The 27539-nt window shown below is 53.2% G+C and overlaps 2 protein-coding genes across 5 annotated transcripts; both read right to left on the reverse strand.

Annotated features, from left to right (window-relative positions):
- Window positions 1–2200: 2200 nt before the first annotated feature.
- AP5S1 (adaptor related protein complex 5 subunit sigma 1) lies at window positions 2201–6160 on the reverse strand. 2 transcript variants are annotated; one of them, XM_037051718.1, is made up of 4 exons: window positions 5931–6160; window positions 5559–5595; window positions 4642–4833; window positions 2201–3343 (listed from the first exon to the last, which is right to left on the reverse strand). In XM_037051718.1, exons 3-4 carry the CDS (start codon window positions 4815–4817, stop codon window positions 2917–2919), a joined length of 603 nt encoding a protein of 200 aa, XP_036907613.1. In that variant the 5' UTR covers window positions 4818–4833; window positions 5559–5595; window positions 5931–6160; the 3' UTR covers window positions 2201–2916. The 2 variants fall into 2 exon arrangements, with proteins under 2 accessions (XP_036907613.1, XP_036907612.1); XM_037051717.1 differs by lacking the exon at window positions 5559–5595 and having other exon boundaries at window positions 5931–6154.
- Window positions 6161–13931: 7771 nt separating this feature from the next.
- CDC25B (cell division cycle 25B) lies at window positions 13932–23481 on the reverse strand. 3 transcript variants are annotated; one of them, XM_037051720.1, is made up of 16 exons: window positions 23004–23481; window positions 22028–22137; window positions 21370–21421; window positions 19496–19537; window positions 19247–19283; window positions 18878–19000; window positions 18640–18762; window positions 18320–18451; window positions 17859–17939; window positions 17567–17743; window positions 17367–17462; window positions 16777–16839; window positions 16551–16649; window positions 16227–16360; window positions 15453–15564; window positions 13932–15298 (listed from the first exon to the last, which is right to left on the reverse strand). In XM_037051720.1, exons 1-16 carry the CDS (start codon window positions 23204–23206, stop codon window positions 15158–15160), a joined length of 1725 nt encoding a protein of 574 aa, XP_036907615.1. In that variant the 5' UTR covers window positions 23207–23481; the 3' UTR covers window positions 13932–15157. The 3 variants fall into 3 exon arrangements, with proteins under 3 accessions (XP_036907615.1, XP_036907614.1, XP_036907616.1); XM_037051719.1 differs by having other exon boundaries at window positions 18863–19000; window positions 23004–23479; XM_037051721.1 differs by lacking the exon at window positions 22028–22137 and having other exon boundaries at window positions 18863–19000; window positions 23004–23194.
- Between the last annotated feature and the right edge of the window lie 4058 nt (window positions 23482–27539).

Below are 27539 nucleotides of genomic sequence, written 5' to 3' on the forward strand. Positions count from 1 at the left end.
CATGGAATGAGGGGAGGGGCCCAGGAGAGCAGACTGTACAGGGTAGGGGTGTCCCTCTGGGAACCTGTGGGACATTCCAGTGGTGCGGTTTGCCACATACACATCCTTCAAGGTCAGAGAGTGATTTGTGGAGAAGGTGGACCATCCCAGTGGTGACAGTGGTGACGGGCACAGCATGCTTGGTGGCCTTGGCTGCGGACTTGAAAGGGCAAAACCCCAATCACAAGTGCTGCCTCCTCAGCGGGTGTGGGTGGGTCCTTCCCAGATGCCAAAGAGCAACTGATGCTCAGGGTGACGGAGCTGATGTGTGCACCCTGACAACCCAGGAAGAGGCTGAGAAAGTCACACTTCACAGGTACCAGGAAGATCGTGAACATAGATGTAAGCTAAGGTTTTCTTCCAATGGAATCATTTTAAGCCACCACTTAGGAGCTGCTGATTAAAGACTCTGTACCAGCAGTTTCATGCCCCGCCCACATCCCTTTGGGGCTGTCGACTGTTAGGGCAGGCGAAGCTCCACGCAGCCTGAGAGCTTTTCCTAGGGGCGCAAAGGCCCATGGAATTTCCCCTGGGACCGGCTCCATGGCCACTAACTGAAGGGAGTGGCAGACAAACACCAAGAGCCCCTTTCCCCTCAGGTGAGGTCTTTCCGAGGTAACTGTTGCACACAGGTCCCCAGAGGCACTAGCCTCCTTACCTGCCCCGGATACTGCACCTGTATGGGCTGCCTCCCCCTCCAGTGCTTCCTGGGATCACCTCCCACACGCACCTAACCCTTATCTCAGGCTGTTTCTCAGGGATCCACCAAACTATCACATTCTGGTAAAGGAATCAAGTGCTACCATTCAAAGGCAGCACATAAGGAGGCAGAGGTGATGTGGCAGACCTGTGCTAGAGACCTTGCAAGAAGCCTCTTGGGGGCATCCTTGACCATGATGGCTCAGACACCCACCCAGCTCAGGGCCACACGTAGAGGACTTACTCACAGTAGCTGATACGTATTAATCGAATTCACAGAAATGGAGGGTGAAATTGTCACCGAGTTGTGCCCCATTATTAATTTTTAAACTTCCATTAACTTTCTTGTATTCTCCCCAAGATCTCCTCTCACACAGCAGGTTGAACCCATCATGAGAAAAGAGACATTCCAAGGAGGCTAGCTCTGAGCCTAGAGCCAGGACCCAGACAAGGAACCCAAGGACCACAATTAAGGAACTGGTTTGCACCAGAAAGATCCAAGATGGTGTCTGAAACCCTTCCCCGAGTGACCTTTGACAAACTCTCCTTGAATAGCACACTAAAAACCATGCCCAAGGATGGAGACTTAACATTAAAAGGAGACATGTGGCCCCAGGCTGGTGTGGCTCAGAGGACTGAGCACCCGCCTGTGAACTAAAAGGTCGCAGGTTTGATTCCTGGTCAAGGCACATGCCTGAATTGCAGGCCAGGTCACCAGCTGGAAGCATGCAAGAGGCAACTGGTTGATGTTGCTCTCCCTCTTTCTCCCTCCCTTCCTCTCTCTAAAAAATAAATAGATCTAAAATGAGATATGCACCCCGACTGGTGTGGCTCAGTGATTGGGCATTGTTCTGCAAAGCAAAAAGTCACTGCACTGGTTCAATTCAAGGTTGGGGCACATGCCTGAATTGTGGCTTTGGTCCCTTCTAGGTGCACATGGGAAGCACCTGATCAATGTTTCTCTTCCCTTCTTTCTCTCTCCCTTCCCTTCTCTCTAGATATAAATAAATATTTAGCCCTGGCTGCAATGGGTCCGTGGTTGAGTGCTGGCCTGTGAATCAAAGGGTCTCCAGATGGATTCCCAGTCAGGGCACATGCCTGGGTTGTGGGGCAGGTCCCCAGTAGGGGGTGCTGGAGAGGCAACCACACATTGATGTTTCACTCCCTCTTTCTCCCTCCCCTCCCCTCTCCAAAAAAATAAGTAAATAAAATCTTTTAAAAAAAATGCTTAAAAAATAAAATGAGACATGCAATGTATGGCGAGGCATGTTTCAAGCATGTTTGGGGACTGTGCATGCTCCCTGGGGAATTTTGAACCCTCCACCCTCCCTTGGGAATCTCTGCCCCTGAGCCTGCCTAACTTCCCCCCAAACCCTTTAAGACTTTCCTATCTCCATGGAATTGAGGCGAAAAGGATCTTCTGAGCACAACTGGTCCTTCTCAATTCCTTCACCAAAGAATAAACTTTCTGATTTGCTTTATCAAACAGGTTTGTTTTATTGGTGCCAAGCAACACTGAACAGAGTAACAGTGACTTTGGGTCCCCAACCCATGGGGGTCAGTGACAACATCATAGTGGGTGCTTCTGATTCAAAGTGAGAACGACATCATCATCCAGGCCAAAGCTCTTACACCCACCTGACGGCACCTTCTCTCCCTGCAGACAGGGAAGCCCATGATTCTTTTGAGGCTGCCCGGTGGGCATGGGCTGGCCCGAAAAGACCTACCAAATTCCCTTGAACTGACATATTTGTGAACTGTGGTGGAGCTGAGTCTCAGACTCCTTTTGTCCTGTGATGACCTGTGTGTTTGGAAGAAAAAGGTGGGCCGAGTTCCAGGTCGCTGCTCTTCACCACCCTAGCACCAGGGAGCTGGTGGATGCCATGGGGCTGGCTGGTGGGAACGGGAGAAAGTGGGGTCAAGAACAAGTGGGGTGAGCTCACTGCAGCAGTCTGAATTAAGTCATGGGGCAGCTCCAGGCACAGAATGTTCTGTGATTCCTCCCCTCCACCTTCTGCCCTGCCACCTTGTCCTGTGCACTTGACCTGGGTACAGCAACACACCAGAGCTGGGAGCAGGCTAGGTAGAGAAGGTGGATGCTTAGTTTTACCCGGCTGTGTGTCTAAACATCTTTGCCCATTCTCCTTGCCCTCTTGGAAAGTCCCATTCGGTGAGAGGTCAGCGGGGACAGGCAGCACTGAATTCCTTCTCCAGACCCTGGACAAACTGGTCATTGAGGAAGAGCAGCTGCCCATGGGGCAGGAAGCGGGCCAGGATGCCCTCAATTCGGTCAGCCCGCAGCAGGAGATTGGAGCCAGGGACCAGGAGTCGGAGGTGGTCGAAGAGGAGGCGTGCCAGCAGCCGGAGTGTGCCCTCGGCCAGCAGCAGGTTCTCATGGGCATCCAGCACCAGTGCAAAGCCTAATGAGAGCACACCCAGCCACACCACTGTCCGAGGCTGCTGGAATGGGTCCCCTGCCTCCAGGCGGAAGGCCCCTTGTGGGGCCTCGTGCAGGGGCACTGGCTCATCTGAGGACTGCAGCTGCAGGTCCGTGGGGGGCCTGCCAGACGCCTGCTGCTGTAGCCGGCACATGGACTCCACCTGCCTGGGGAGAGTAGGTGGGTCAACAACTTCTGTCATCCTCATGGTCACCTCTAGAGCTGGGAGATGCCATTATCCCCGTAACTGAGATACAGAAACTGAGTCCCAGAAAGACTCAATGACCTGCCTGGGGCCCAGAGAAACAAGTCTAAGCTAGAACAGAAATTCAGGCTCCAGCCTCCAGGACCTGAATCATTTCAGTGTGGCCAAGGAAGGTTTTGAATGCAGCTCCTTGAGCTGGAAAAGGGTACCTGGGGGAAAAGATCCTGGCCCGTCTGCCTCACAGAGGCCTTCTCAACATAAAGAAAAGCAATCAGGGAGAAGTGGTGTTAAAGCCAGGTCTCCCCTGGGCCATCCACACTCTCCACCCTCATCCTATCCTGCAACCCTCTACAAATAAAAAAGAAAGGTCTTTCACGTGGCCACCCAGGCTTCTGAAAGCACTCTCTGAACCCTCCTGAACTGCCCTCCAATTTGGGCGGTACACAGATGGTATGAAAGGAATCTGTCTGGTTCCTTGGGTCACAGGAGTGTGCAGAGGCCCAGAGAAACAAGTGGATGGCAGAAGTCTAACAGAGGGCTGTCCCAGAGTGTCAACACCACCGCCCCCCCATCCAGAACACACAGGGACCAGGAGGTTCTGGCACCTGCTGACTCTGTCTAGGATGGGAAGGCCCAAGACCAGCCACCCCATCTGGAACAGTGTTTCCCAAACTGTACTCTGTGGATCCCAGGCTTTTAGAAGGCTCTGGACATAAAGAGGTCCCATGTAGCATATTCTCTCTAACTTACAGGTGGATAAAGTCTATAGGCACACTAAAGGCCGTGAGAAGTCCTACACTGCAAAGCATGTCTAATCTGTACTGGTGTTTGCCTGCCCACAGTCAAATCCAGCTCTATTGCTTTCCAGCCACATAACCTTGTACAGATAAAGTTCCTTAAACTCTCTGTACCTCACTTTACTCATCTGTAAGGTGGGGATAATAACTGTACCTACTGTAAAAGACCATTACAAGGATTAAATGAGTTCATATACATGAAAGGCTCAGAACATAAATGCTTGGCATACAGTTTAGGCTCAACAAATGCTAACTAAAACAGTAATTATAGTATTATTTTCTTTAACCCTTTTTCACATAACATTTGTGAACAACTGTGAAAGACTCTGGAAAATGCTACTCTAAAACTTCCTGACTCTTATTCCTCCTGTTTCTCTGTGCCCCCAAGAAATCCTATCTCAATCAGGCAGGTATTCAATGAAGGTATGGGATGGGGCTGGGCTGAGCTGAGCTGGGCAGTTACCTGGCGACCGCCAAAATCTGCTCCTTGCGAAGGAGCCTGTCCCTCTCAGCACCGTGTGGTCGTGGGTCATCCGGTGCATTTTCAGCACCAAAGACACAGGAGTAGAGTACCCGGCAAAGGCCTGTGTCCTCAGCCTGTGGGGCCCTCAAGGTGTGGATGAGGAAGGCGTAGACCATGGCTCCAGGGTGGTTGCTATAGGGAAGACACCTCAGTCAGATGAACGTGAAACCCCAACAAGGGAGGCAACCACAGAAAAGGGTCTGCCTGGCCTGGCGAGGTCTGCAAGTATGTTTGGCAGCTGCTATGGCTGGTCACTGGTCCTCCTCAGGCACCCAAGACACACGCCCAGCCTCTGAATAACAGTCTGGTCAGCACCAACTCTGCCCGTTAACAGTCTGGCAGTGAAGAAATATGACAACTGAAAATTCGGTTCTACAAAACAGCTGGCCAGGAACCTTGGGAAGTGTCAAAGTCATGACAGTAAAGGCAAGCTGGGGAGCTGCTCTACACTTAAGGAGACTGAAGAGACAAGACCAATGAAGGCAACATATGTTCCTGGATGGGATGCCGGGCCAAGAAAAACGACAGTTTCAATAAAGGACATCGTTAGGACAACTGGAAGCATTTAAATGTGGACTAAAAGTTACATCATGGTTCTGATCATTATTTCCTTATTTTGAGCATTGGGTAATGTCCTTATTTTTAGAAAATACACACTGACACCTCCAATCATAGAGGTAAAGGTGCATCGCAACTGCAACCAAGTTACCAAGGGGGATAAAATAGTTCTTTATTTTAAAAATTCTTCAAATTTCCTATAAATATGGGATTATTTCACAATAAAGAATAAATGATGATGATGGTGATGGTGGTGATGGTGGTGGTGGTAGTGTGGTCTGGGTGGCTCAGTAGCCAGCCAGCGTTCATAGGTAGAGGGTACACAATATGCAGAATCTGTAATTAAGGGTAAACAGATCGTTTAAATTGGTCAAACAGGAAGGTTCGCGAAGGCACTTTCAGAACCCGAGCCCGCTGACCTACACTAACCCTCTAGCCACAAGTTAAGAACGCGCCACAGCCTCCTCCAAAGAATCCCCGCTCCCCCTCCGCCCACAGAGAAATGGTAGCAGCAAAGACCCTTTACGTCACTGCCTCGCGCAACCCTGCAGCGCAGTGCATTTTGGGGACTGTAGTTCCTTGCTCTAGTCCGTTAGGCCTAACGGGGCATCCTGAACGGGGCATACTGCCCCTTCAGCCCCGGGCCGCTGTCTTCAAGGAGTCGCACTCACCCTTCCCTGTACTCCCGCAGACTTCTACTAAAACACGGCGTCGCCCGGCAGCTCGGAAAGCAATGGCGGCTGCGTAGCCTTTACGAGCCTACGCACGCGAGTCGCGGGCGCGAGCACGAGGTGACGCGCGCTGGGTGGGTGGGGTCCTCACGGCCAGTGCGTTGCTCCGCGAGCCAGGAGGGGGCGTTGCAAGCGTTCCCGCTTCTTGACACCAGACGCTGTTGACCTTCCTAATCCGACAAGAGACCCCGTTGCTCCGAGGTCCGGGCATTGCCTACGCCCGTCACTCCTGGACGGAGTCTGGACCAGACCCGCGACCGGCGACCGCGAGGGGGCGCAGCTACTCGTCTCGTGGACCTTTGGGAAGACTCTGGGTGGCCGCGTCGTCGCCAGAGGGCAGGTTCAGACTCCTGTGGTCCCCGCGGGACCTGAAAGTGCAGGGCGGACTTCTCAAACTGGCCTATAGTGTGGGAACCATTAGACACATTCCCGGAAATTTTGACTTTTAGGGGAAATATGCATATTTACGTGGTTTTGGAAGATGGGATTCTGGGTTGTGGGTTTCTGCAGCGGTTTAATGGTAGGGCTCCGTTTGAAGTGGAACGTTATCAAACTCTGGTCCCAACTCTGTTACCAGCTGCGTGTCCCTGGCAAGTCAGTCACTTCGTTGGGTTCCAGTGAAGCCCACAGGATTTAGTAGGCTGCCCAATTTTTCCTTTTCACACTCCCACTTCTAACAGGCTCCCTCCTTGTCATCAAAGGCATATTGAAGAGGCTTGTATCTCAAACCTAAAAGGTCCACAATCAGGTGCCAGCTTCCAGAGCCCCGCTGTGGGGTAAATGCCCCAACTGGGGCCTTGGCCCAGAGAGGTATTAGGGGCTGCACAAGGTCTGTCTTGAGACCCAGTGCTTGCCCTGGGTGGGTGTCCCCATTACCCGCAAACATACATGCTCCTTTAATTCTCGGTTTGTGAACTACGGGAGCCTCCCCAGATGTGTCCTAGTGTTCTGTTCCTCAGAATGCCCACACTGGCTGTTCCCTCGGCCTAGAAGGCTCTTTCCTCCCCCTTTTGACCTTCAAAATATGCTTAAAAACTTAGGGGAAACCAAACTGCCCATTAGCCTTCAGGGGTCCCCTTGGCACCCAGGGGCTGCCCACAGTAGTGATGTTTCTCATGGGGTCCAGCCTGGCTATGGCACCAGCTTCACTCTCCAAGGCCATCACAAGCCAGGCCTAGAGCCAACCTAAACACACTCCTTGATGACTGAAAAAATGAAAGACAGGGCAGGGAACCTGGCACCAGGCATGCACTTTAGACCCTTCTGGCAACAGGACCCAGACAGGAGGGTCACTGAAGGGAGGCTAAAGGAGGTGGCCAGGGGCTGCCCAGGGCATGTGGGCATTTTACTGGGTACAACACACAAATGTATTTGTAGGTAGAGAGGCAGGCCTGGAAAGTGTGGGGCCTCAGCCATAAAGCTGGGGGTGATGTTGGCTCAGTTCCTTGTCCCTGGTCCCTATCATTTTCAGCCAGGACTCATGTCTGTCAGCTGATTACAGCAGTGAGCTGGCAGAAGGCTCTGGTTGCTGGGGGCCACCTGGCATCTGGAACATAGTGTTCCGGCCTCTGTCCACTCCCCAGGCAGTGAGTCCAGTCCAAGTCCCAGGCCAATGGGGGACCAGCCTGTGTCAGGTATATGGAGGAAACAGCAGTGAGAAGCTGACCTGAACCACTATGCTGAGAGCAGTGGAGGACTCAGATGAGGGGGTGTCCAGTTAAGTGGGGCAGACTCAGGCACCATTCCTGGCTTTTTACAGCCCTCAGCTAGCTTATGCCCCTGAGAGCAAAAGCCAGGTGCTGAGGACAGTGAGGCAGAAAGAGCCTGGGTCCCTGAGACACCACAGAGCCTTGCTGAGAAGGAACACATGCTCTAATTTTGTTAAACTGCTTTGTGGGGTTTCTGTTACGTGCAGCCCAACTCCTTCCCAAGTGAGGCAGTGTGAAATGGCCAGGATGGAGCTTGGCGTGTAGTAGGCACTTGGTAAATCAATACACATTGGCAACTATTAATCCAGAGGCAGAACAGGAAAGCAGATGGAGTCTTCTGGTCTAGTGGCAACCTAGAGGCAGGGGATGTGCAGGCTGACCTTCCCTGTGCTTTCTGGGGTTATGAAACCTGCCCCAAAGACAAAATGGAACAGTCTGTGTGTGTTGGGGGCAATGTGTGTGCATGTTCATGTGTGCAAGGCTTTCACAGTGGTTACCCTAGAGATTGCGGTGGGGCCAGGCCCACGATTAATATGTACTGATGTGGGTTTGTGGGATATGGATAGGAGGGTATGTGTGTGCATGAAACAGAAAGACAGACAGACAAGAGAAAGAAGAAAAGTAAAAGTAAAACACAAAAAAAAATTAAAGGAGCTTAAAGGAAGAAGATACTGTAGATGGCTGGATTTGAGGCCTGGCCCACCTGCCCAGATGGGACAGTGTGGGAAGGCACACCTTCCCATCCTTTCCCATCCCTTCCCTCTGGCTCTGGGCACAGGTGGCCATAGCCTCACTCGCTAGGCCTGCTCTGCTCAGTGGTCTTCTGAGTTGGGCAGGTTGCCTACAGACCCTCATGTTGGCCCCTTCCCCGCTCCCCAAACCCTCCTCTGCTCTCTACCCAGGTCAGGGTAAGGCCTGTGCCACCATGGCAAGCAGCCTGGTGCGTGCCTCTTCCCATCCCCCTTGGTACCCACCACCACGATGCACTTGGTGACTCAATTTGGAAAGCAGATTCCATTCCCTGCCTACCCCAGCACAGCAGGGCCCTGGGTCACTGATGGGCAGCCTGGCTTAGGAAGTTCTGCTGCTTCTCCCAGACATCAGGACCAACCCCCAACCCCCAAATCTTGCTTAGACACCTTTGGAGACAGGGAGCTCACTCCCTCAGGGTAGCCACATTGTTTTTTCAACAGCTGGAAACACTTATTGATGATTTTCATAGACCCTGAGACTTCAGGCTACACCAGTAAGCTACCACTTAGTTCTGGACGTGGGGAGAGCAATTAGGTGGAATTTGCCAGCCTTAGGCAGTGGATTTTTTTTTTCAGTTGACTAGATATCTAGCCATTTCTTGAAGATTAGAGCAGGAAACTAGGAGATAGAAAGAAGACCTGGATTTCGAGAATACAAGCCAGCTGAGACTGAGTCGATATGGTTGCCCTAAGTAAAGGGGACCAAAGTCAGACAAGCCTTCTCCTCATTTCCCTCCAGCTCCCTGAGCCAGCTCAGAGATGACAATGCCCTGGATGGGCAGCCTCCCATGGGCCACCCAGATGGCTTCCTTCTCTGCGGCCACCCAAAGCCCTATCCAGAGCCTCCTGTTACTAGGACTAGTAGTCCGACATACACAGCTACATACATAGCTGCTGTATGTAGCCTCCTACATACAGCAGCTGAGTTTTTTTTTCCTATTACCCATCACCCAGGGGATTTTCCATGCATACTCCCAACCCAGGAAGCTCCTTCCCCCAGTACTCCCCTCAAGGAGCCCCAAGACCCATGGAAGCAGTCCTTGGCTGGGCCCCAGGAGGACTAGTCCATGTGTGATTCGCTCTTTCAAAGGGCCTTGCTTCCTGCAGGGCTGAGAGCCAGGAGGCCCCACGAGGCAGCTCAGGCCCTGACACGTGAGGCCCCTTCCCCTCCCGCGGCCCCAGGCCCTGCTGACTCAGAGCCTGGCAGCTGCTGTCATCACCCGCTCCTAGGGGTGTGCAAACCGTGCGGGCTGGGTTGGGCAGAGGCAACCCCAGCAGCACTGCCTGATGCCCACACAAACTCCCCCGGGGGGTTGGGCGAGGTTGCTTCTTACTTTCTGTCCCATAACCAACCGCCTTCTTGAAACAATAGACTGTGAATAACTTCGCATTAAACAACATTCTCTCCAGCCTGGCTTTCATGGCCGCGAAACAGCCACTTCTCCATCATTACACAACTTCCCTCTCCTGATTGTTTCCAGATCCCGAATGGCCATGGACCTCCCTTGTCAAAACACCCTTCAGCACCAACAGTTTATTGCCTCTGGAAAGTGCAGCGCCTGTGTGTTCAGTTCCAGGGATAAAGACTTTTTAGAAACTGTGAGTTTTCGAGATGGCCGTGAGCTGTCGTCAGTGGATGGATACACGCCAGTGACATACAGCCAGTTAACTCCAGAGTCACTTTAACTTTGAAAGAATCCGATGGGGAAAAATCCAGAGTAAGGCTAGTGTTTCACTGTCGGAGAGGCTGGGTCTGTGACACTCCAACCCCTCCCTGCTACTGCCGTGCCATAGCGGGTGGGTTCAGCCTCGACAATAAAGCTCTCAGCTCTATACAGCAGTTAAATTTTCTAGGTTAAGAGAAGGACATTAACATGCAGCAGCCCTAGCGGGGTAGCTTGGTTGGTTGGAGCATCATCCTGATAAGCCACGACTGTGGGTTTGATCCCTGGTCGGGGCACACACAAGAATCAAGCAATGAATGCATAAATAAGTGGAACAACAAATCAAGGTTTCTCTCTCTCTTTCTCCCCCTTCCTCTCTCTCTCTCCAAAATCAATAAATGAGAATATTTAAAAATTTACTAATGTTGATGAGAATATGAAGTAACAGAACCCTCGGACACAGCTGGTAGGAAGTAAGTTGGTATAACAACCCTAGAGAATGGTGTGGAAAATACCAAAACCATATGTACACACTATCACCCAACAATCCCACTCCTGGGTGTATGCTCAGTACCATTTGAAATAGTCCTAAATAATTCGTGGAGGGCAGAATGAAAATGTCCTGTATCTCCCTCATGGTGGAGGTTACACAACAATGCATATTTGTCAGAACTCATGCAACTGCACACTCAAGCGGGTGAATTTTACGGCATGTCAATTTTTTTATTTAAAACTCAGAAAAGTAGAATGAATAATTCGATGTAGGAGTATACAGGGTCTGGCACAAATAATCCCTTTTTTATCACAAAATCATAAGCATGTAATTCTGGAACATAATAACATTACACTCAAGCATATCATGTAACATTTTAGGTGAAGTGTCCAAGTTAAAACTATAAATTATTGCATCTATGTTACTACCCTACCAACCAACCACACTCAAGCTGGCGTTACTTCTGCTGGACCCTGTATTCGTATAATGGAATATTACACAGGAGTGAACAAGAATAAATTCCCACTAAAGGAAACATGGATAGATCCCCAAAATTATTATGCTGAGTGAAATAGTAAGACACAAAAGAGTAAGAATTGTACAAATTCGTGTTAACGAAGTTCTAGGATGGGTGGAATTAATCTACTGTGACAGTGGTCAGAATAGTGGTCACCTCAGTGTTCAGGTAAGAGGGAGAGACCGTGAAGAAACCTCCTGGTAGCCCTGGCTGGTGTGGCTCAGTGAATTGAGCGCCAGCCTACAAACCACAGGGTCACCGATTGGATTCCCAGTCAGGGCACATGCCTGGGTTGCGGGCCAGGTCCCTGGGGTGGGCATGTGAGAGGCAACCACACATTGATATTTCTCCCCCTCTCTTTCTCCCTTCCTTCTCCTCTGTCTAAAAATAAAATTTAAAAAAAGAAAAGAAAAGAAACTTCCTGGGATTGGAGATACTCCTGAACCTTGAGTTGTGTGGTGGTTCTTCAGGCCTCTGCTCTAGGTTTAAGATGTATGCCCTTGAAGGAATGTTGATTACTCATCTTAAAAAGAAAACATTATTTTTTAAACTTGTCATTGCAAGTTACCTGGGGAGCAATTCAGATGATGTCCAGACCCCATGCCTACCCCCTGACTGGGCCAGGCCTGGCACAGCCCAGATCCCCATCTGCTTCCACACGCGGCTCTTTAACCACGTGAGCTGGCCGCACATGGCTCCTTGCAAGCTGAAATTCCTGCCCCACCCTGTCCCAAGCAAAACAACCTTTAAAACTGGCTGGTAGCCCAGGATTTAAACCACTTCCTTGTCTGCTCCTCTTCCCTTTATGAACATCCAGAAAGTTACAGCTTCTTTTGCTGGCCGGTTGCGGAATTGGGCCATCTCAGCCTCATCCCCTGAACTTCCCAGAGTCAGAGGGTATCGTGGCCTGAGTCCACCCCCTCCCCAGGCTCAGGCCCACACCTTCCTCAGGGTAGATGCCGAACCAGGGCCTTCTCAGGGAAATTTGGTTTCCTGGTTTGACCAAAGTGCCCTCCCTGCCCTCCTCCTCTGTTTCCCCTGCAAAATGAGCTGAAAACTGACCCGGGGAGCTTAGGAGATAATGTACAAAAGCGCGTGGAGCAGACCAAGTGCCCCATGGCTGCAGCTATGACTCAAACGGTGGATTATGAGGCAGGCAGACATGGCTGTGCCTGTCAGAACCTGGCACGAGGCCTGGGCATTGTTATACACACAGCGCCCATTGCTCCCTTCTCCCCATGTGATCCGATCCAGACGGCAGGAGTGGGAAGAGGACACTCAGAGCAGGAGCCAGGCAGCTCAGCCCCACCCCCTTGGCTGCTCTGGGACCAAGGCAGGAAGTGAGGAGTGGGAGTCCTGGACAGCTGGAATGCCTGCTCCGCTTAAATCTGCTGTGTGACCTGGGGCAAGTGAGTGCCCTCTCTGAGCATACGGTCGCCTTCCTTTTCTGTGAAACCAGCAAGGCGGAGACCACCTGAGTGAGCACTCAGGGTGGGGCAGGCGCGTCTCAGCACGACAGTACCCAGAGCTCAGTCTTTCTCGGGCACCTAAACAGCTATTTCTCTTTCTGGGGCAAGCGCCCTCACCCAAATAAATGTTGGTCTCTGTGTCAACTTCCTGCTTGGGGATAGAGGGGATTCTGGAGTCTTCAGGGCCCCAACCTCCCTGAGTGGAGGCCCAGCCCCTCCCTAGGATCCCCCACCTATTGTGTCCTTGCAGGGGGCTCTGGACCAGGAATAAACACCAATCATTTAGGCATAACAAACGTGGGGGTCAAGCACTGGTCCTTTAGACTCAGCCTGGGAATCCGGAGTCCCTTCTTGTTGCTAGAAATAGCCTCCACCTTCCCATCTGCAAAACGGAGTGAATAATCTATTTCAAAAGGTAGATGGACTTCCACAGAGAGTGACATGTGCACACTCTGTATCAGGCAGCAAAGAAGTCCCTGCAATCACAAACAGCTCACATTGGGTGTGTGGGGTGTGTGTGTGTGTGTGTGTAACAGCAGTGGTATTCTGAGAGGATTTCCTGCGACACTGGATTTGGGCCTGGGACCAGTTCTCCCAGACTGGTCCTTTCCTATTCTCTGGTCTTGAGCACAGCATCTCCCAGGTGATGGAAGCTCTGCTGGGTCCTAGGGATCCTGAGAGGAAAGCCATTTCCCTGACCAGGGCAAAAAGGCTTCTGGGCCCTGGCTGGTGTAGCTCAGTGGATTGAGCGCAGGCCTGCGAACCACACGATCAAGGTTCGATCCCCAGTCAGGGCACATGGCTGGGTTGCAGGCTAGTTCCTGGGGCTGTGGGGGGGACTCACGCGAGGCAACCATGCATTGATGTTTCTATCCTTCCCTTCCCCTCTAAAGATAAATAAATTTTTAAAAAGGCTTCTGGGAGGAATGACAACTAAAATCGAACCTTACAGAAGGAATAACAGATAAGGGAGAGCAAATGCAAAGGCAAGGAGTTGTGAAGAGTAAGGTATGGAGCATTTGAGTCAGCCAGAGATGAGAAATGAGGCTGCAGAGGGGCCAGATTGTGCCAGCAGTGGGGAGCTATTGATAATTCTAGAGAGGAGTCGTAGAGTCACTCTTGCCTTCCTGGCTCAAAGTTTAGGAAGGATGGGCCCAGGAGTGCTTGAGCGGCCAGATGAAGGGAAGTGGGAGGCTGAATCCAAGTTCTTGGCAAGACTTGGGAAGACAGTGTGAGGCTGTCCAGGAGTCTTCCAGCCCCGATCTGCTGATCTGCCCTGCCCTATCCCCCCATCGGGGTCTGCGCGGTCTTGTCAAGAGCCTCACAGGACACAGTGCTGGTTGCTCCATTTGTTCAGTGCTTTATTGAGATGAGGCCCTAACAGATGACTCTTTCAGGCCTTCAAGCACAGCCCTCCCCACACCCCGAGGCTAAGAAGTCAGAGGTGGCTCTGTCCTTGGTTTAGCTGCTTCCATGACATCTCCTCTTCCGTATTTCCAAACTTTAAACTGTAAAGACTTTATACAGACAGACAGACACGCACACATATACTTCTATCACAGCATGTCATGCTCGCTGAACTGATTTCACTCAGCAGTTTGTAGGTGCAAGGCATGGTGTACCTACAGCATCCATCCATTCATCCATCCATCTGTCCATCCACAAGATAGCAGTTAATTCTGACAAGTCAGGCCCCAGGGTTCACAGCAGCTGGGGCTGGGATTCCAGTGAGGTTATGGATGCAGGCTTTAGCCCTCGCCCAGGGGCCCCCAAGTATAATAACACCCCTTTCTGAGGCAACAGAAGACAGACCAAGTGGCTAACTAAGGTATGAGTTCTAACCCCAACTGGACTGGGTAACTTCGGGTTGGGGCAGCCCTCCCTTCTTCTCTTAGGGTGACTGCCTGACCGCCTGTGAATGTCCTGAGGTGGGCCAAAGAAAATCAGACAGACAAATCAAGCACGCAGGTAACACTGAGACAGAAAGAGTAAGAGCTTATGTCTGTGCTGCAAGTGCACATAAGGCGGGACAGGAAAGAGGGAACAAGAAAGGGGGACACGCTGACACACTTAGGGGGGCTGTGGGGGCCAGGGCACAGTGCTGACTCCCAGTGCAGGGAGGAGTGCGGCTCTGGCCCATCTTGGGGGCCGGCTGTGGCTTTCCCCCAGCCTCATACATACAAACCAAGTCCCTAGGAAAATGGGGGCTCTTCTGGACACGGGAAGACAAAGGGTTAACCCCAACAAGGAAGAAGAAAGCAAACAGTTCCTGCTGGACACAAAATACTTCCTCTGAGTTGGACTTACTCCAATTTCACTAAGTCAACAGCCTGGGTTTTTCCAGGGGCTGGGGTGTTGGTAGGGGGGGTGGCAGCAGGATATGGAGGATGGCTGGAGTGAGACAAGGGGATTGGGGTTAGGGGCAGATGGACTGGACACCCTCACTGTCTTTCCCTGGACAGTACCCGGGGCCCCGGGCAGACCCGCAGGCCTACAGGCTCCTGGGCAGCTGGTGCCCAGGCCACCTGCGGCAATGAAGGTAGGCAAGTCCATGGTTGGCTTTTCACTGGTCCTGCAGGCGGCTGCAGAGCTCCCTCCGGCTCCGCTCCCCAGTCCAGCTGCGCGTCTTGAGGCGGAAAGTCTTCAGCTTGTCCTTGAAGGCCTCATGGTTCATGGGTCGATAGTCCTGAGGCTCACAGAAGGTCTAGGGCAGGATGGGAGGGGTCAATCAATATGGGGGAATGGATAACTTTGTGGGGGGCAGGCCTCCCTTCTTCTCTCAGGGTGATGCCTGGCCAAGCCCTTTCCTGGCAGTCCAACCCTCCCACGGAGGCAGTGGCCACCCCTGCCCGTGGTACCGGGTGCTGTGGGAAGAACTCCTTATAGCCGCCTTTGAGGATGTACATCTCAGGATAGTGGAGGCTGGGGTAGACATTGATGGCCCGATCTCGTTCCCTGATGAAGCGGCACCTGGGACCAACAGGGGTGTGAGGATCAGAGCTGGGCATGCAACAGGTGGGCATCGGGGAACCTGTTCCCTGCACGCACTCCTTTGAGGGCCTTGGAGGGCCACAGGGGGCCCAAGTGTGCAGGCACTTTCTGGTCAGTCTGGCTACTGGGCACAGAAGAGGCTGGGGAAATGGAAGGAAGGAGGAAAACCAAGGAGGCCTCTCTGTTTCTAGAAGGCAGTTGCAGAATCTCTCCCAGTAATATATGAGGGCTTGGACCTGGAAAGCAGAAGCAGAACAAGAGAGGGTGACAAAATTCAGATGTATTGAGGAGGTCTGGACAGACTTGGCGAGGGAAAGAGATGAGGAAAGGAAAGGACATTTGAACACTAGAAGGGTCATTGTCACTGAGGACTGGGACTGGACCCTTGGATTTTAAGAACGCTGCTGAGGGCTTGGAAGCAGATTTTGTGGGGGTGGTAGTAATGGGTGGGGGGTGAGGCCTGATGGAAAGGACAGTAAGGAGGAGACAGGAGGAGGGTGCTATGTCCAAGGAAGCAGGGGTGAGGTCTGCTCCGGGAGATCAGACTCCACAAGAGGCCCGGGCCAAGGAGGGCTGGGCTCAGGGCTCTCGGCCACAGGATGGATCCAGCACCCACAAGCTTGGGTGGAACTGGGACTTACATGCGGGGCCCGCGCTCAGATGAGAATTCACAGTGGAAAATGAGGATGATTCTCTTGTCCAGGCCACGGGCCATGATGGGGCTCTGCAGCAGGAAGAGCTCGGCGTCCTGTTCCAGGGGCAGGTTCACGGCAGTCTGCCAGAGTAGCCGGAGATCAGGCCACAGCCCTGGGCCTGGGTGGCTGACCCCTCCCCTAAGCAGTTCGCGTCTTTCGAATGCGTGACCCACCCTCTTGCTGGGCAGGACCCTTCCCCACAAGAGGGCGCCCCCACAGGGGAAGGATGGAACTGGCGGGTCTCTAGCCCCTCTCATCACCCTGTCTCACCTTGATGTGCCCGCCTTCATATTCATAGGGGTATCTGCAGTCCACAATCACAAACTTCTCCACGATATTGTTGAACCTGCCCATCAGCAGGGCCACCATCTGTAGGAGGCCACGGAATTAGGTCCCAGCAGGTCAGGCTGGCAGGCAGGGGCTGACCCCTACCCTTGCCCTACACTCGCTACCCAGTGCCTGCAGCCTATTCCCAGGAAGTCTAACATGCACATACCGTTTCCGGTGAGATGTACTTGAGGTCTTGGTGCTTTCCATCCACAGTCTGCAGAAGGAAGGCCTAAAGGGAAGTGGGGAGAGAGAGAGAGATTGAGAAAGAGAAGAGGAACAAAGTGAAATGGGCAAGATGCGGTACATGGGAAGGATGGAGTTTCTTTCCCCAGCCCAGCGGCCACACCTGATTTGACCTTCAAATTCAGCTTTGATTCCCATAGCAACCGAGAGGCACCTCTTGGGTCTGATACCCTGGGAAAAACCTTCCAAAGGGAAATGAAGGGGAGCAGAAGTGATGGACTCCTGCCCCCAGCCCCCAGCTCTGCCAATCCTGGGGATGAGGCTTGAGGAGGATCAAACTAGATGTTAGTTTGGAAACGTTTTCCCAAGGTGGAGACGCCACCTGATGCCCGGACATGTGCGAGAGAGTCAGAAGGCCAAGGAGAGCCAGAGAGATGAATCTAGGTGAGAGCAAAGGATACTGAAATGCAAGGGACAAAGCAAAGGGGCCTCTGCAGAGAGAGGGCAGCACGGAAGCAGCTGCCAGGCTCAGAGAACACAGTCAGTCAGGGTGAGGGTCTTTCCAGCTGGTACCTTGGAGTAATCCCCAATCAGTTCACGGTGGTCGCTGTCCAGAATGTTCTCAATCTGGTCATGACACAAGGACTTGGAGCGGAGGACACGGGCCTTCTGTGAGACAGATGGCAGCCAAGGTCAGGGGGGAAGCTGTCCCTCCATGCCCAGTCTGGCTGGTACCCCGCTTTGCCTGCACACTGGCTGAGAAGGGCACTCACAGGTTCCTCAGGCTCCTGCTGCTCCTCCAGAGGGGTCACACTTCTCCTCCGCTTGTTCTGGATGGGCAGGTCCCGGTCCTGGGGCCGCTCCAGCCTCTTGAGGATGGGCCGGATCACGCCGCAGGGCATGGACGGAGAGCGGAAGAGCCGCTGGCACTTGCTGTACATGATGAGGTCCTGGCAAGGGCGGTGGGTCGGGGATCAGAGTGCTCAGCTCCTGCTCCCCTGAAATCACACCTGGAGGGTAGGGCCCCACCCTCCAAGTTCTCAGGGGGCCACCCCAGAAGCTCACCTGTTCCTCTTCCTTTTCTGAGTTCTTGACCAGTGGGGCACTAATGAGGCTCTCCATGCCCGGGGGTACTGAGTCATCATCCTGAGGCCAAATCAACAAAGACATGGTGGCACCCACAGGCGCAAGCCAAACCCCTCAAGCCGAAGTCCTTCTCTGTTCTCCCAGCACCTCCGCACAGGGCAGCCCCCCAGAGCCAGGAGATGGCAGGGACCCCTCACTGCTGGGGCTTGCACAGAACCATGAGAAGCAGGAGCACCTTCCCTCTGCCCTGCGCATCCTCCCCTCACTGCAGCACCAGCCACCTGCTCTTCTCTGATTGGCCAGAGGTCAAGCTGTGACTCAGCTACCCCCACTTCTTCTTCTAACATTGGAGTAAGATCATAGTCTTGTTGCAGGACTCTCCTCTCTGGGAGGTCCCAGGGAGGGAGAAGTGGGGGGCCTGATGGAGCAAGGCTGCTTACCTTTAAGTCATTATCCAGGATGTCCACAAACCCATCGTCTTCGTCAGGAGCCCCTTTGGTCGGGGTCAGGGAGAAACGTTGGGCCAGGGGACTCAGCTCCTCTACCTCCATCTTCCGCTCAGGGGTGAGACACTTGTGTGGGGGGTGAACAGATGCGGACTACTCAAGGGTGGGGACCCGAAGCAGTCCCCACCCCTATCCTCCTGAGAAAAGGTTCCCCCACCTCGGGCTCTGAATCACCCTCCCATCCCTCAGCTGCCTTTGGGGGCACCCGCCCTGTGGGCATGCCTGCCCTGCAAGGATCGGCTCTCCTGATGTACCATCAGGTCAGGGGCTGAGCTTGGCCTCTGGGCGAAGGCTTCTCTGCGGCTGGCCCACTCAGCCAGAGCATGGGCATGGCTGGAATGTGTGGGCGTCTGTGGCATCTTGAAGACAAATCCATCCTGTGGGCAAGGTGGGGGCAGAGAGTGAGTGGGCGTTATCAAATGCCAGAGAACCACCCCAGCACCCCCCCCTTCTCTCCCTAAGTGTTTCCACTCTGGCCTGCTGGAAGCGCACATTCTCTTTGTCCTCCCCAGAGCTGTGGGCAGGCTGGCCACGCGCCTCGCTCTTCCTCCAGCTGCCAGGCGCTTGGGAGTTGGTGATGTTCCGCAGCACAGGGCTATGGCCCAGAAGCCTCACCTAGAGAGCCAGGGGGGCAGCAGGTACTGAAGGCTACCTTTCTCTGGCACCAGCCCAGGCCCTACCTTCTCCCATCCCTCCCCTGAGTCCCCCTGCTCGCCCATCCACCTCCCAAACCCCATCTCCCATAGCCAGGCATCTGACACCAAAGGTACCCTCTGGGAGTTGAGCCCCAGAGCCCTCCTGCTCTTCCCCAGTCCTGGCCAGTGTGCCTGAGCCTCCTGTCAGGCCTCAGGGGCCACTCACCGGCAGGGACTGGAAGCGTCGGAAGGTGAGCTGCTTGCTGCAGAAGGAAACGGGGACATGTCAGGGCTGCAGCGTCCAGGACTGTAATGAAGAGCATGCGGGATGCCCCTCCACCACAGCCCTGCGCACCTACCCCGACAGGAGGGCCCGGGAGAGCACCCACCCCATGCCAATGGCGGGGGTGGGGTGGGCAGAGGCAGCCTGTGGTGGATAGAACACCAGTTTGCAAGAGGAAGGCCAAGCACTTACTTTCGAATAAACCGGCTAGCTGCCTGGATGGCCTGTTCAAACCTAGGAGAAAGCAGAGTCAGTCTCACGCAGTCCACCTCCCACTACAGCCCACCACTTCCCCACCAGCATCAGGTCCCCAGCCCACAACACCTGGGGACAAGGGCTAAGGACAGTGGAGAGGGGAAGCAGGAAGAATGTCAGCCATCTGGGGACCCGAGTATTGGGGAGGAGGAAGATGAGAGGCTGCCTGGGACTTTAAAGGCTGCCCTGGATGGAAGAGGGCCCAGAGAATGGCAGTAAATGGGAGGCAGCTGGGGTAGGTCGAGGGTGACTGAGCGTTACCCAGACAACTGTTCACGCCAGCTTGCCCACAGGCCTTCCACCTGTATGCAAATTGCCTCATGGGGCCATTCGACCACCAGGAAAGGCATTCATCTATCCCTTGGTGACACGCCTTGGCCAACAATGTGGGTGTCTCCAAGGCCTGGATGCCAGCAATGCTGGGCTTCCCTCCCCTTGTGTGGGGCCATCCTGGCTCCCTCCAGGACGAGGCCTGGTTTAGTGTGCCCCTGAATCAGCCACCGTCTGCCATGCCAGACCTCCCAGCGACAAGTGTGTAGGGTCACATCCTCTTCTCCCTCTTATGGAATTTTCAGGGCCCAGCCTCTGTCCCACCCCCTCCTCTTGCCTTAGGAGAGGCCAGCAGGCAAGGGATTCCAACAGATGTTCCTTTTGAGGCTGGAGCACAAGCCTCTGTACATAGGCCCCGCCCCCCCAGCTATGTTACCAGAGACCACCTGCCACACAGGGCTTTGTGCATCTATGCGTACACACGCGCACGCACACACACACAAGCTTCTTTCTGAGAGGCTGTGTAACTGTCACAGCAGGTGTGGGGGGTGGGGGAGCACTGAGGAGTAAAATGTCAAGGGGTTGGCCCCAAGGTATATTTGTGGGGGTGGCTGTGCCCAGCCAACCTGGCATCAGGACTGATCAATATCATTGTCTTGGTTTCCACTCTGCACCTGGGCTTTGGGGGTAAAGTAGGCACAGCTCTGTGTTGCACCAAAACCTAACTTCGGTCCCTCCACCCAATTCTCTCCCCATTTCCTGTTTGTGAACAAACCCTGCAGCCCAGCCCAGTCTGATCAAAGGCAGTGGGAGGAAAGACAGCCACTGCCCTAACCCCAAAGCCACAGTGCCCCAGCCCAGGCTGGAGATGCCCAGCTGTTCTCACTAAGGCCTGGCAGCTGCCCTCCCTGCCCAGGCTCGAACAGCTGGATGGGAACAGCTGTTTTCTGGAAGGTACTTCTCCTGCTCTACAACCAAGGTGGTGGAATATGTCCTGAGCAGAGCCCACCAGACCCCTCTCCAGTCCTTCCCACAAAGGGGCTGGTCCAGGGTGGCCCAGAGGGTCAAGTGTCACTGAAGGCAGAGGTTGCTGATAGGACAGCTGAGGGCTACACCAGCCCGCAGCAACTGTTCTGTTTGGCCTACAGTGGTACGTACGAGTTTTGAATTAGGACCATATATTTAAAGTGTGATATTCCCCCCAAAAGACAAAATGTGTATAGGCAGAAAGGAAAACAGGACACATACCAGGCCCGTATTCTCATGAGGACTGGCTGGCATCAAGTATCTGCTGTTCCCAGAGGCCACTGTCCCGGCCACCCTGGCCCTGAGCCCACTCTCAACTGCTCCTGTGAGGGCAGACCCTCCTCCAAGGCAGGGAGCAGAATCCCAGAACTTAGGGCCAATTAATTCCCCCATATGGAGATCTGGAGGGGTCTGTGCACTCTCCCAGGCTTCCCCAGTGAGTTTATGCTACAGCTGGGATTCCCAAAGGCAGATGCCAACTCCTTAGTAATGGCGAATCCCTCTTCTCTACTCACGTCTGTTCTGCCATCTGAGGGTCCATGGGGCTGGGGGAGTCCATGCAGAGACCTAAGGGGACAGAGTGCTTTGGTTTAAAAGTAGTGCCGTTTTCTGCACTCTCCCCCCAACCATGTTTCAACTCTATTCAGAGAAGGGGGAGGGAACAGTTTCTATTTCAGATCTTGACACATTCGAAAATGAAGAAAAACCCTCCCTCCCGTGGACCCCAAGGGCTGACACGAACTCCCAAATGCTCAGAGCTCCACTTCCCATTTACTTTGGAAATGCCTCTACATGGTTTGTAAACCAAAACTTTGCTAAGCATTTTTCGTGAACTGGTTTAAGATAATTTGTTCTGGAAGAGATGACAGCTTTTTGAAGTGAAAATATTATAGCTGAGGATCAAGTGAGATAAAATAACCAGCTTTCAGCCCTAATGCCTCCCAGGCATGGCTGTGGTTCAGTAGGTTTGGTTTTAAATAGGTGAGACCTCATGCCTTTCATAGGGCCCCCGCCCAGCCACCAGCTCTGCCATCCTGGGCTGGACATGGTGAGCCCCGCCATAGGTGTACAGGGGGAGGCTTCTCGGGCCCCCAGGTTATTGGAAGGATGTTAGTCTGATTGGCAACTAAATGGGGAGGCTCAGGCTGCCCCCCAAACTCCCCTGGGCCTCACCTGCATCAGAAGATTCAGAGGACTCAGACGACAGGGAGGATGCAGACGATCGCCGCGGGGACAGGGATAGGCATGTGAGCAGGCTGCCTACCTGACTCTTGGGGCTCTCCCTGGGAAGGGAGCAGGGACCCGGGGAAGCAGAAAAGTAAATGTGGGGTTCAGGGCTGGCTGGCCCATGTTCCCACCAGCCACCCACTTCTGAAGGGCCCACGCAGCTTCTGACTGCCCCAAGGGAGGTGATGACATGGAAGCCCTCTTCTCAGGCCAAGGCAGGCTCCTTCTACAGAGGCCCTAAGTGTCTTCTCTTTGTTGATCGGTTTAAGAAAGCTCCTCCTGGGTACAAGGGGAGGTGAGCTCGAGAAAAAAGGAAGAAGCTGGGCTGGGGATCATCCTGGGGGATGGTGAGGCAGCTGAACAGCCCTGGAGGGCCTTTAGGCTCCTGCCCATCCACAAGCCTTTCTGGAGGAAGGGCCAAGGCTTAGGTTTCCGTTCCTGGGAGGACAACCCAGCCTGGACCCAGCAAGCTAGCTTAGGGAGTAGGACCAGCGTTTAACCCTTTAACCCCAGGAAAGAACTATGGGAAGAGGGAGCAGGGGCAAGGGACAGAACTGGACTGCTCTGCCACCCTCAAGTTCCCCCTCCAGGCTCACGATCCCCTGCCTGGGGCAAAATGGTGGCATTTGGACAAAAATTAGGGAGGCAGCGTGGTGGAGGCACACTGAGAAATGAGGAGGAGGAGATAAAAGAGGATCTTCAGAGTCTTGTGCTGGCCAAGAACAGGTCACCCGGAGAATGTGAGCAGCACAGTCCTGGCCTCACCGCCCTTGTCCCCGGTCCCCAAAGCAGGCTTTGCCTGGGATGCCTCCCCACTCCGCTTGTCGGATTCCGATCCCGTGTCGGGGTCCCCAGGCGGCCCAGGTCCAACACCCTAGTGCCGACCTCTGAACCCACACTCGGCCTCCTTGGCGTGCCCTACCTGCCGAGCCCAGCGAGGTCGTGCATGGTCTGGGTGAGGGTGGTGACAGGCGAGGAAGTGGCCGCGCGCTCCGGGGACCCCAGAAGGCCATGAGCTCCAAGCCGGAGGCCCGGAAGGTGGCTCGGACGCACCGCGCCGCCGCGCACGCTCGCCGGACTGAGAGCGGAGCTCTGTGCGGTGGCGTCCGGCTGGGTCAGCTCCATCGTGGCGGGGCGCGCAGAGGCTGGCCGCACGGCCGGGAACCGGGAGACCCACAGACACTGGGGCACAGCTATCCAGGACCAGGTGGGGAGCGGGCCGGGGTGGAAGTAGGGGGAAGGGAGGAAGAGCAACGGGGTCGGAGCGAGGGAGGAGAGGGAAGCGGGGAGGGTGGGGAGGGGGATGGAGGGACGTGGGGACCAGCCACTAGTACGGGAAGCCTCTAGCAACAGCTGCCACCTCTACCTCCTTATATATTCGAAAAATAACAGCGGCCGCGCCGCCGGACGCCACCAATGGAGGCTCGGGTTACAGGAGGGCGGGACCGAGGGCGGGGCCGGGCGGGTTTAGCCCCAGCGCCTTTCACCCCGGGGACCCCGCCCTCGGCTAGACCAACCCGCCCCTCCCATTTCCAGACTTTGGGTGAAGCCGGGAAATTGGGGTTTCTCCCACGCCCCACCTTCCGTGCCCCACCTTCCGTACCCCACCCCCACAAGCGAGGGAGCCGGATAATTCTGGTTCCCCAAATTCCGCTGCTCGGGGTGTGGTTTGGAGTTACACACCCGCAGGGGAGAGAGCCCCAGGGGAACCAACGACCCCTAGAGTGGTCTCAAGAGGGATCCCCGCGGTTTAACATCAATTACAAGGTAGGCACTGTGAGAAGCACCGCTCCAGGAGTTCGTCAAACTCAGTTGCTCTATGCGGTGCGTTCACCGCTTTACAGAAGGGGTCGTTGAGGCGTGGAGAACAAGTTCATTAACTCCTTCAGGGTTACACGGTTTGGCAAGTGGTGGAGCTGAGATTTTTCCCCAGGCCCCTCTGCTTGTGCAGCTTCCCTACCCCCGCGACAGGCGGCCCCAAAGCTAATTCCCACCAGGAGCCCCAGCGCAGGAAGGGGACTCGCTGTGGGGGCTAATGGGTAAGTGATGGGTGCTTCTGAGGACCCCAGGTTAGACGTGACACCAAGGGGTCCAGTTTTCCCCCAGCTACCCCAGAGGAGGCTCTATGCAGGGGCGTCAAACTCATTTTCATGGGGGGCCACATCAGCCTGGAGGTTGCCTTCAAAGGGCCCAATGTAATTTTAGGGCTATATAAATTTAACTACTCCTTAACAGTTAAGCGAGAGCTCCGAGCTGCCTCTGGTTAGAAACGAGATGCCGGCAGGGTAAAACGAGGTGGAGAGCTGGAGTCGAATCCCGACCTGGTGTTTGCCGCCTGTGCTCTAATGGTTGGCCTAGCCACGGAGCTTGGCGGTGAGAGCCGAGGAGGGTGTGGATGACCTCAAAACCCAGTTAGGGAAGTATTCCCTGCCCATTAACAGTTGGCTAATGTGGTGCCAATGGGCAGCGTATTGTTTAATTGGTGCTTCTCTGATGATCTCAAAGGCTGAATTTGTCACTAGATTAAACTGAACATCTTCTAATGATCTAATCACCTTCCAGCCAGCCCGCTTTCCTGGAAGGAGGCTTCTGGAAGGCTGTACCCCAAATCGCGTGAGCAGTAAGCAAGCAGCTTTTGCATCCTGTCTTTGCAGGGCAGAGGTGGTCTCTGGCTGAGAGGGGCACAGCTGGGGATGGCGGGAGCTGCAGCCTTGTGCCCCTTTCTGTGTAGCTGCAAAGATCGGATTATGTCGTCAAAAGGGAAGGCCTGACTGTGGGGGGTTGGGCTGGCCTGCGGACCGAGGTGTAGAGGGAGGGGATGGGAAGACCCCAGTCCCACCTCAGCGGGATGACCTGGGTGGGGATGGCGACTTTTCCTTTCTCAACATTTTGCCCAGGTGCTGTGCCAGGACCTATGCAGGAGGCCTAAAGTCTGAGGTCATGATCCAGCTCCAGACCTCCGAGATTCAAGGCTATGACTACTCTGTGGGGCTTCCCACCAAAAAGACCAGAAATAAACCACCTTGAGGTGGTTGCATTTTCAAAATCAGCTCAGCAGAGATTACCCCACAAATGCTTCTCTAGGGTGTGCAGAGGTGGTGGTGGTAGAGGGAAGAGGGCAGTGATATTCCAGTGCCCTGAAGTCCCACAGTCAGAAGGTCACCTCGGGCCAGTGAAGAGGAGCCAAGGCCACAGAGGGATCTTTCTAGCACATCCCACACAGCAGCTCTGTGTGTCTTCCTGAACCTCCTTTTGCCGGTTAGATCATAGATTATGTATTCACTTCAAAAAAAAAACCTAGTCAATAATAATAAGCTAAAAAAATTGCAAACATCATAGTTAAGAGAACTGATTCCTCCCATCCAATGACACTTCTGGGCAGATGGCTCCATCCATGGAAAGAAATGAGTGACCAGGCACCAACCGTGCACACGGGGTGCTGGGCTGGGTAAGGGGTCTGCTGGGACCCTGGAGCCTTGCCAGTGGGATGAAAAATTAACACGTTCTTATACAATCCTTCTGCTTCTCCAAGCCTGTTCCCAAACAGCATCTTTTTTGTGGGGGGGACTAATTTTTCCGCTATTATTTTGTCATGGACTGACATGTGCAGTGTTTTTAAAACATTGGTACATGGTACTGAAAACTCAGACAAAGGAGAAAATTCAAAGGGTCCACGAAGTTAGTGAAAATTCAACCTCCCACCTCACACAAACCTTCAGGACCCTTCCTCAGAGGCAGCCACTATTGTAAATATGAGCCTCCTGTGTAATTTAACTTTTTAGTAGCCACATTAAAAAAATAAAAAGAGCCCTGGCTGGTGTAGCTCAGTGGATTGAGCATGGGCCTGTGAACCAAAAGCTCATGGTTAGATTCCCAGTCAGGGCACATGCCTGGGTTGTAGGTCAGTTCCCAGCAGGGCACCCATCAGAAGCAACCATACATTGATATTTCTCTCCCTCTCTCCTTCCCTTCTAAAGATAAATAAATAAAATAAAATAAAAAGAAACATGAAAAAGCTTATATATGATTTTACTTAACCTAATGTATTAAAAGTATCATTTCAACATACTGTTACTAACATAAACATGATTAATAATACATATTTATATACTTTTTTCTGATACCAAGTCCATCGCACATTTTATATTTATAACACATCTCAACTTGGACGTGCCACATTTCAAGTGTGTGACAGCCCATCGGGGATCAGTGGCTACGAGAGTGAACAGGGCAGGTCTATACATTTACAAGCAGACGTGTGTCCCTATTCTTATACATGCACAAACAGTATATGAAACATTATTTTGTACCTTGCTTTCTTTCTCTATTTGACTCGAACATAGATCCATATCAGTACCATAATGGTACACATTTCCTGAATCTCCCAATGCTGAACACTTAGGTTATTAGCTTTTGCAATGATGCAGAAGGTGTGCATTGAATGAACTCCTAAAGGGCAGCTTACAGAAGGTATGGGCTTTATTCATTGAAGTCTCCTCTTCCCTTTTCTCAATCTCATTTTCTCAAGCTGATGGAGTTATTGAAGAGCAGGGACCATGTCATTTCCCTCTCTACCCTTGTCCCAGCGCTTCAGATGGGCTCAGCCACAGGTTGGCCTCTGACCCCAATATTCTACTTCTGGAGATTTCTCTTAAGGATATGATAAAAGTACAAACAGATGTATATTCACTGAGTCATTTTTTAAAAAATAAATTTTATTTATCTTTAGAGGGGAAGGGAAGGAGAGAAGGAGAGAAGTATGGTTGCCTCTTGTGAGTCCCCTACTGGGAACCGGCCCGCAACCCAGGCATGTGCCCTGATTGGGAATCGAACTGCGATCGTGCGGTTCGCAGGCCCGCGCTCAATCCACTGAGCTATGCCAGCCAGGGCTGAGTCATTTTTAATAGCAATAAAACATAGAGTGTAAGCTGGATGTCCTTCAACACAAGAACAGCCAATGAGGGTATAATACCTGTGTATAGCCTACAGCTTTTAAAGAGAACAGGTACTGGGGGGTACGGATGCCTGGCACCTGCCTGGGGCCCAATAAATAACTGTTGATTATTGAATGATTACGTAGTGGGCTCTTGGAAAATGGCCTTTTGAAGAAAGGGTTCCTAAAATAAAAGGAGTTTGAACAGATGTAGATATTGACATGAAAAGATATTTACATTATTGGCTACAAAATATTATGCTAAGGTGGCCCTAGTAAAAATAATGAAAGAGCCCTGGTTGGTGTGGCTCAGTGGACTGAGCACCGGCCTGCAAACCAAAGGGTCACTGGTTTGATTCCCAGGCAGGGCACATGCCTGGGTTGCAGGCCAGGTCCCCATTAGGGGGCGCGTGAGTGGCAACCAACCACATACAGCAGTTTCTTTCCCTCTCTTTCTCCCTTTCCTCCCCCCTCTCTAAAAATAAATAAAATATTTATTTAGATTTAAATACAAATTTAAAATGA

The sequence above is a fragment of the Sturnira hondurensis genome, unplaced genomic scaffold (genome assembly GCF_014824575.4).
Source record: "Sturnira hondurensis isolate 20B ecotype Veracruz unplaced genomic scaffold, ASM1482457v3 Scaffold0007401, whole genome shotgun sequence".
NCBI classification, from domain to species: domain Eukaryota; kingdom Metazoa; phylum Chordata; class Mammalia; order Chiroptera; family Phyllostomidae; genus Sturnira; species Sturnira hondurensis.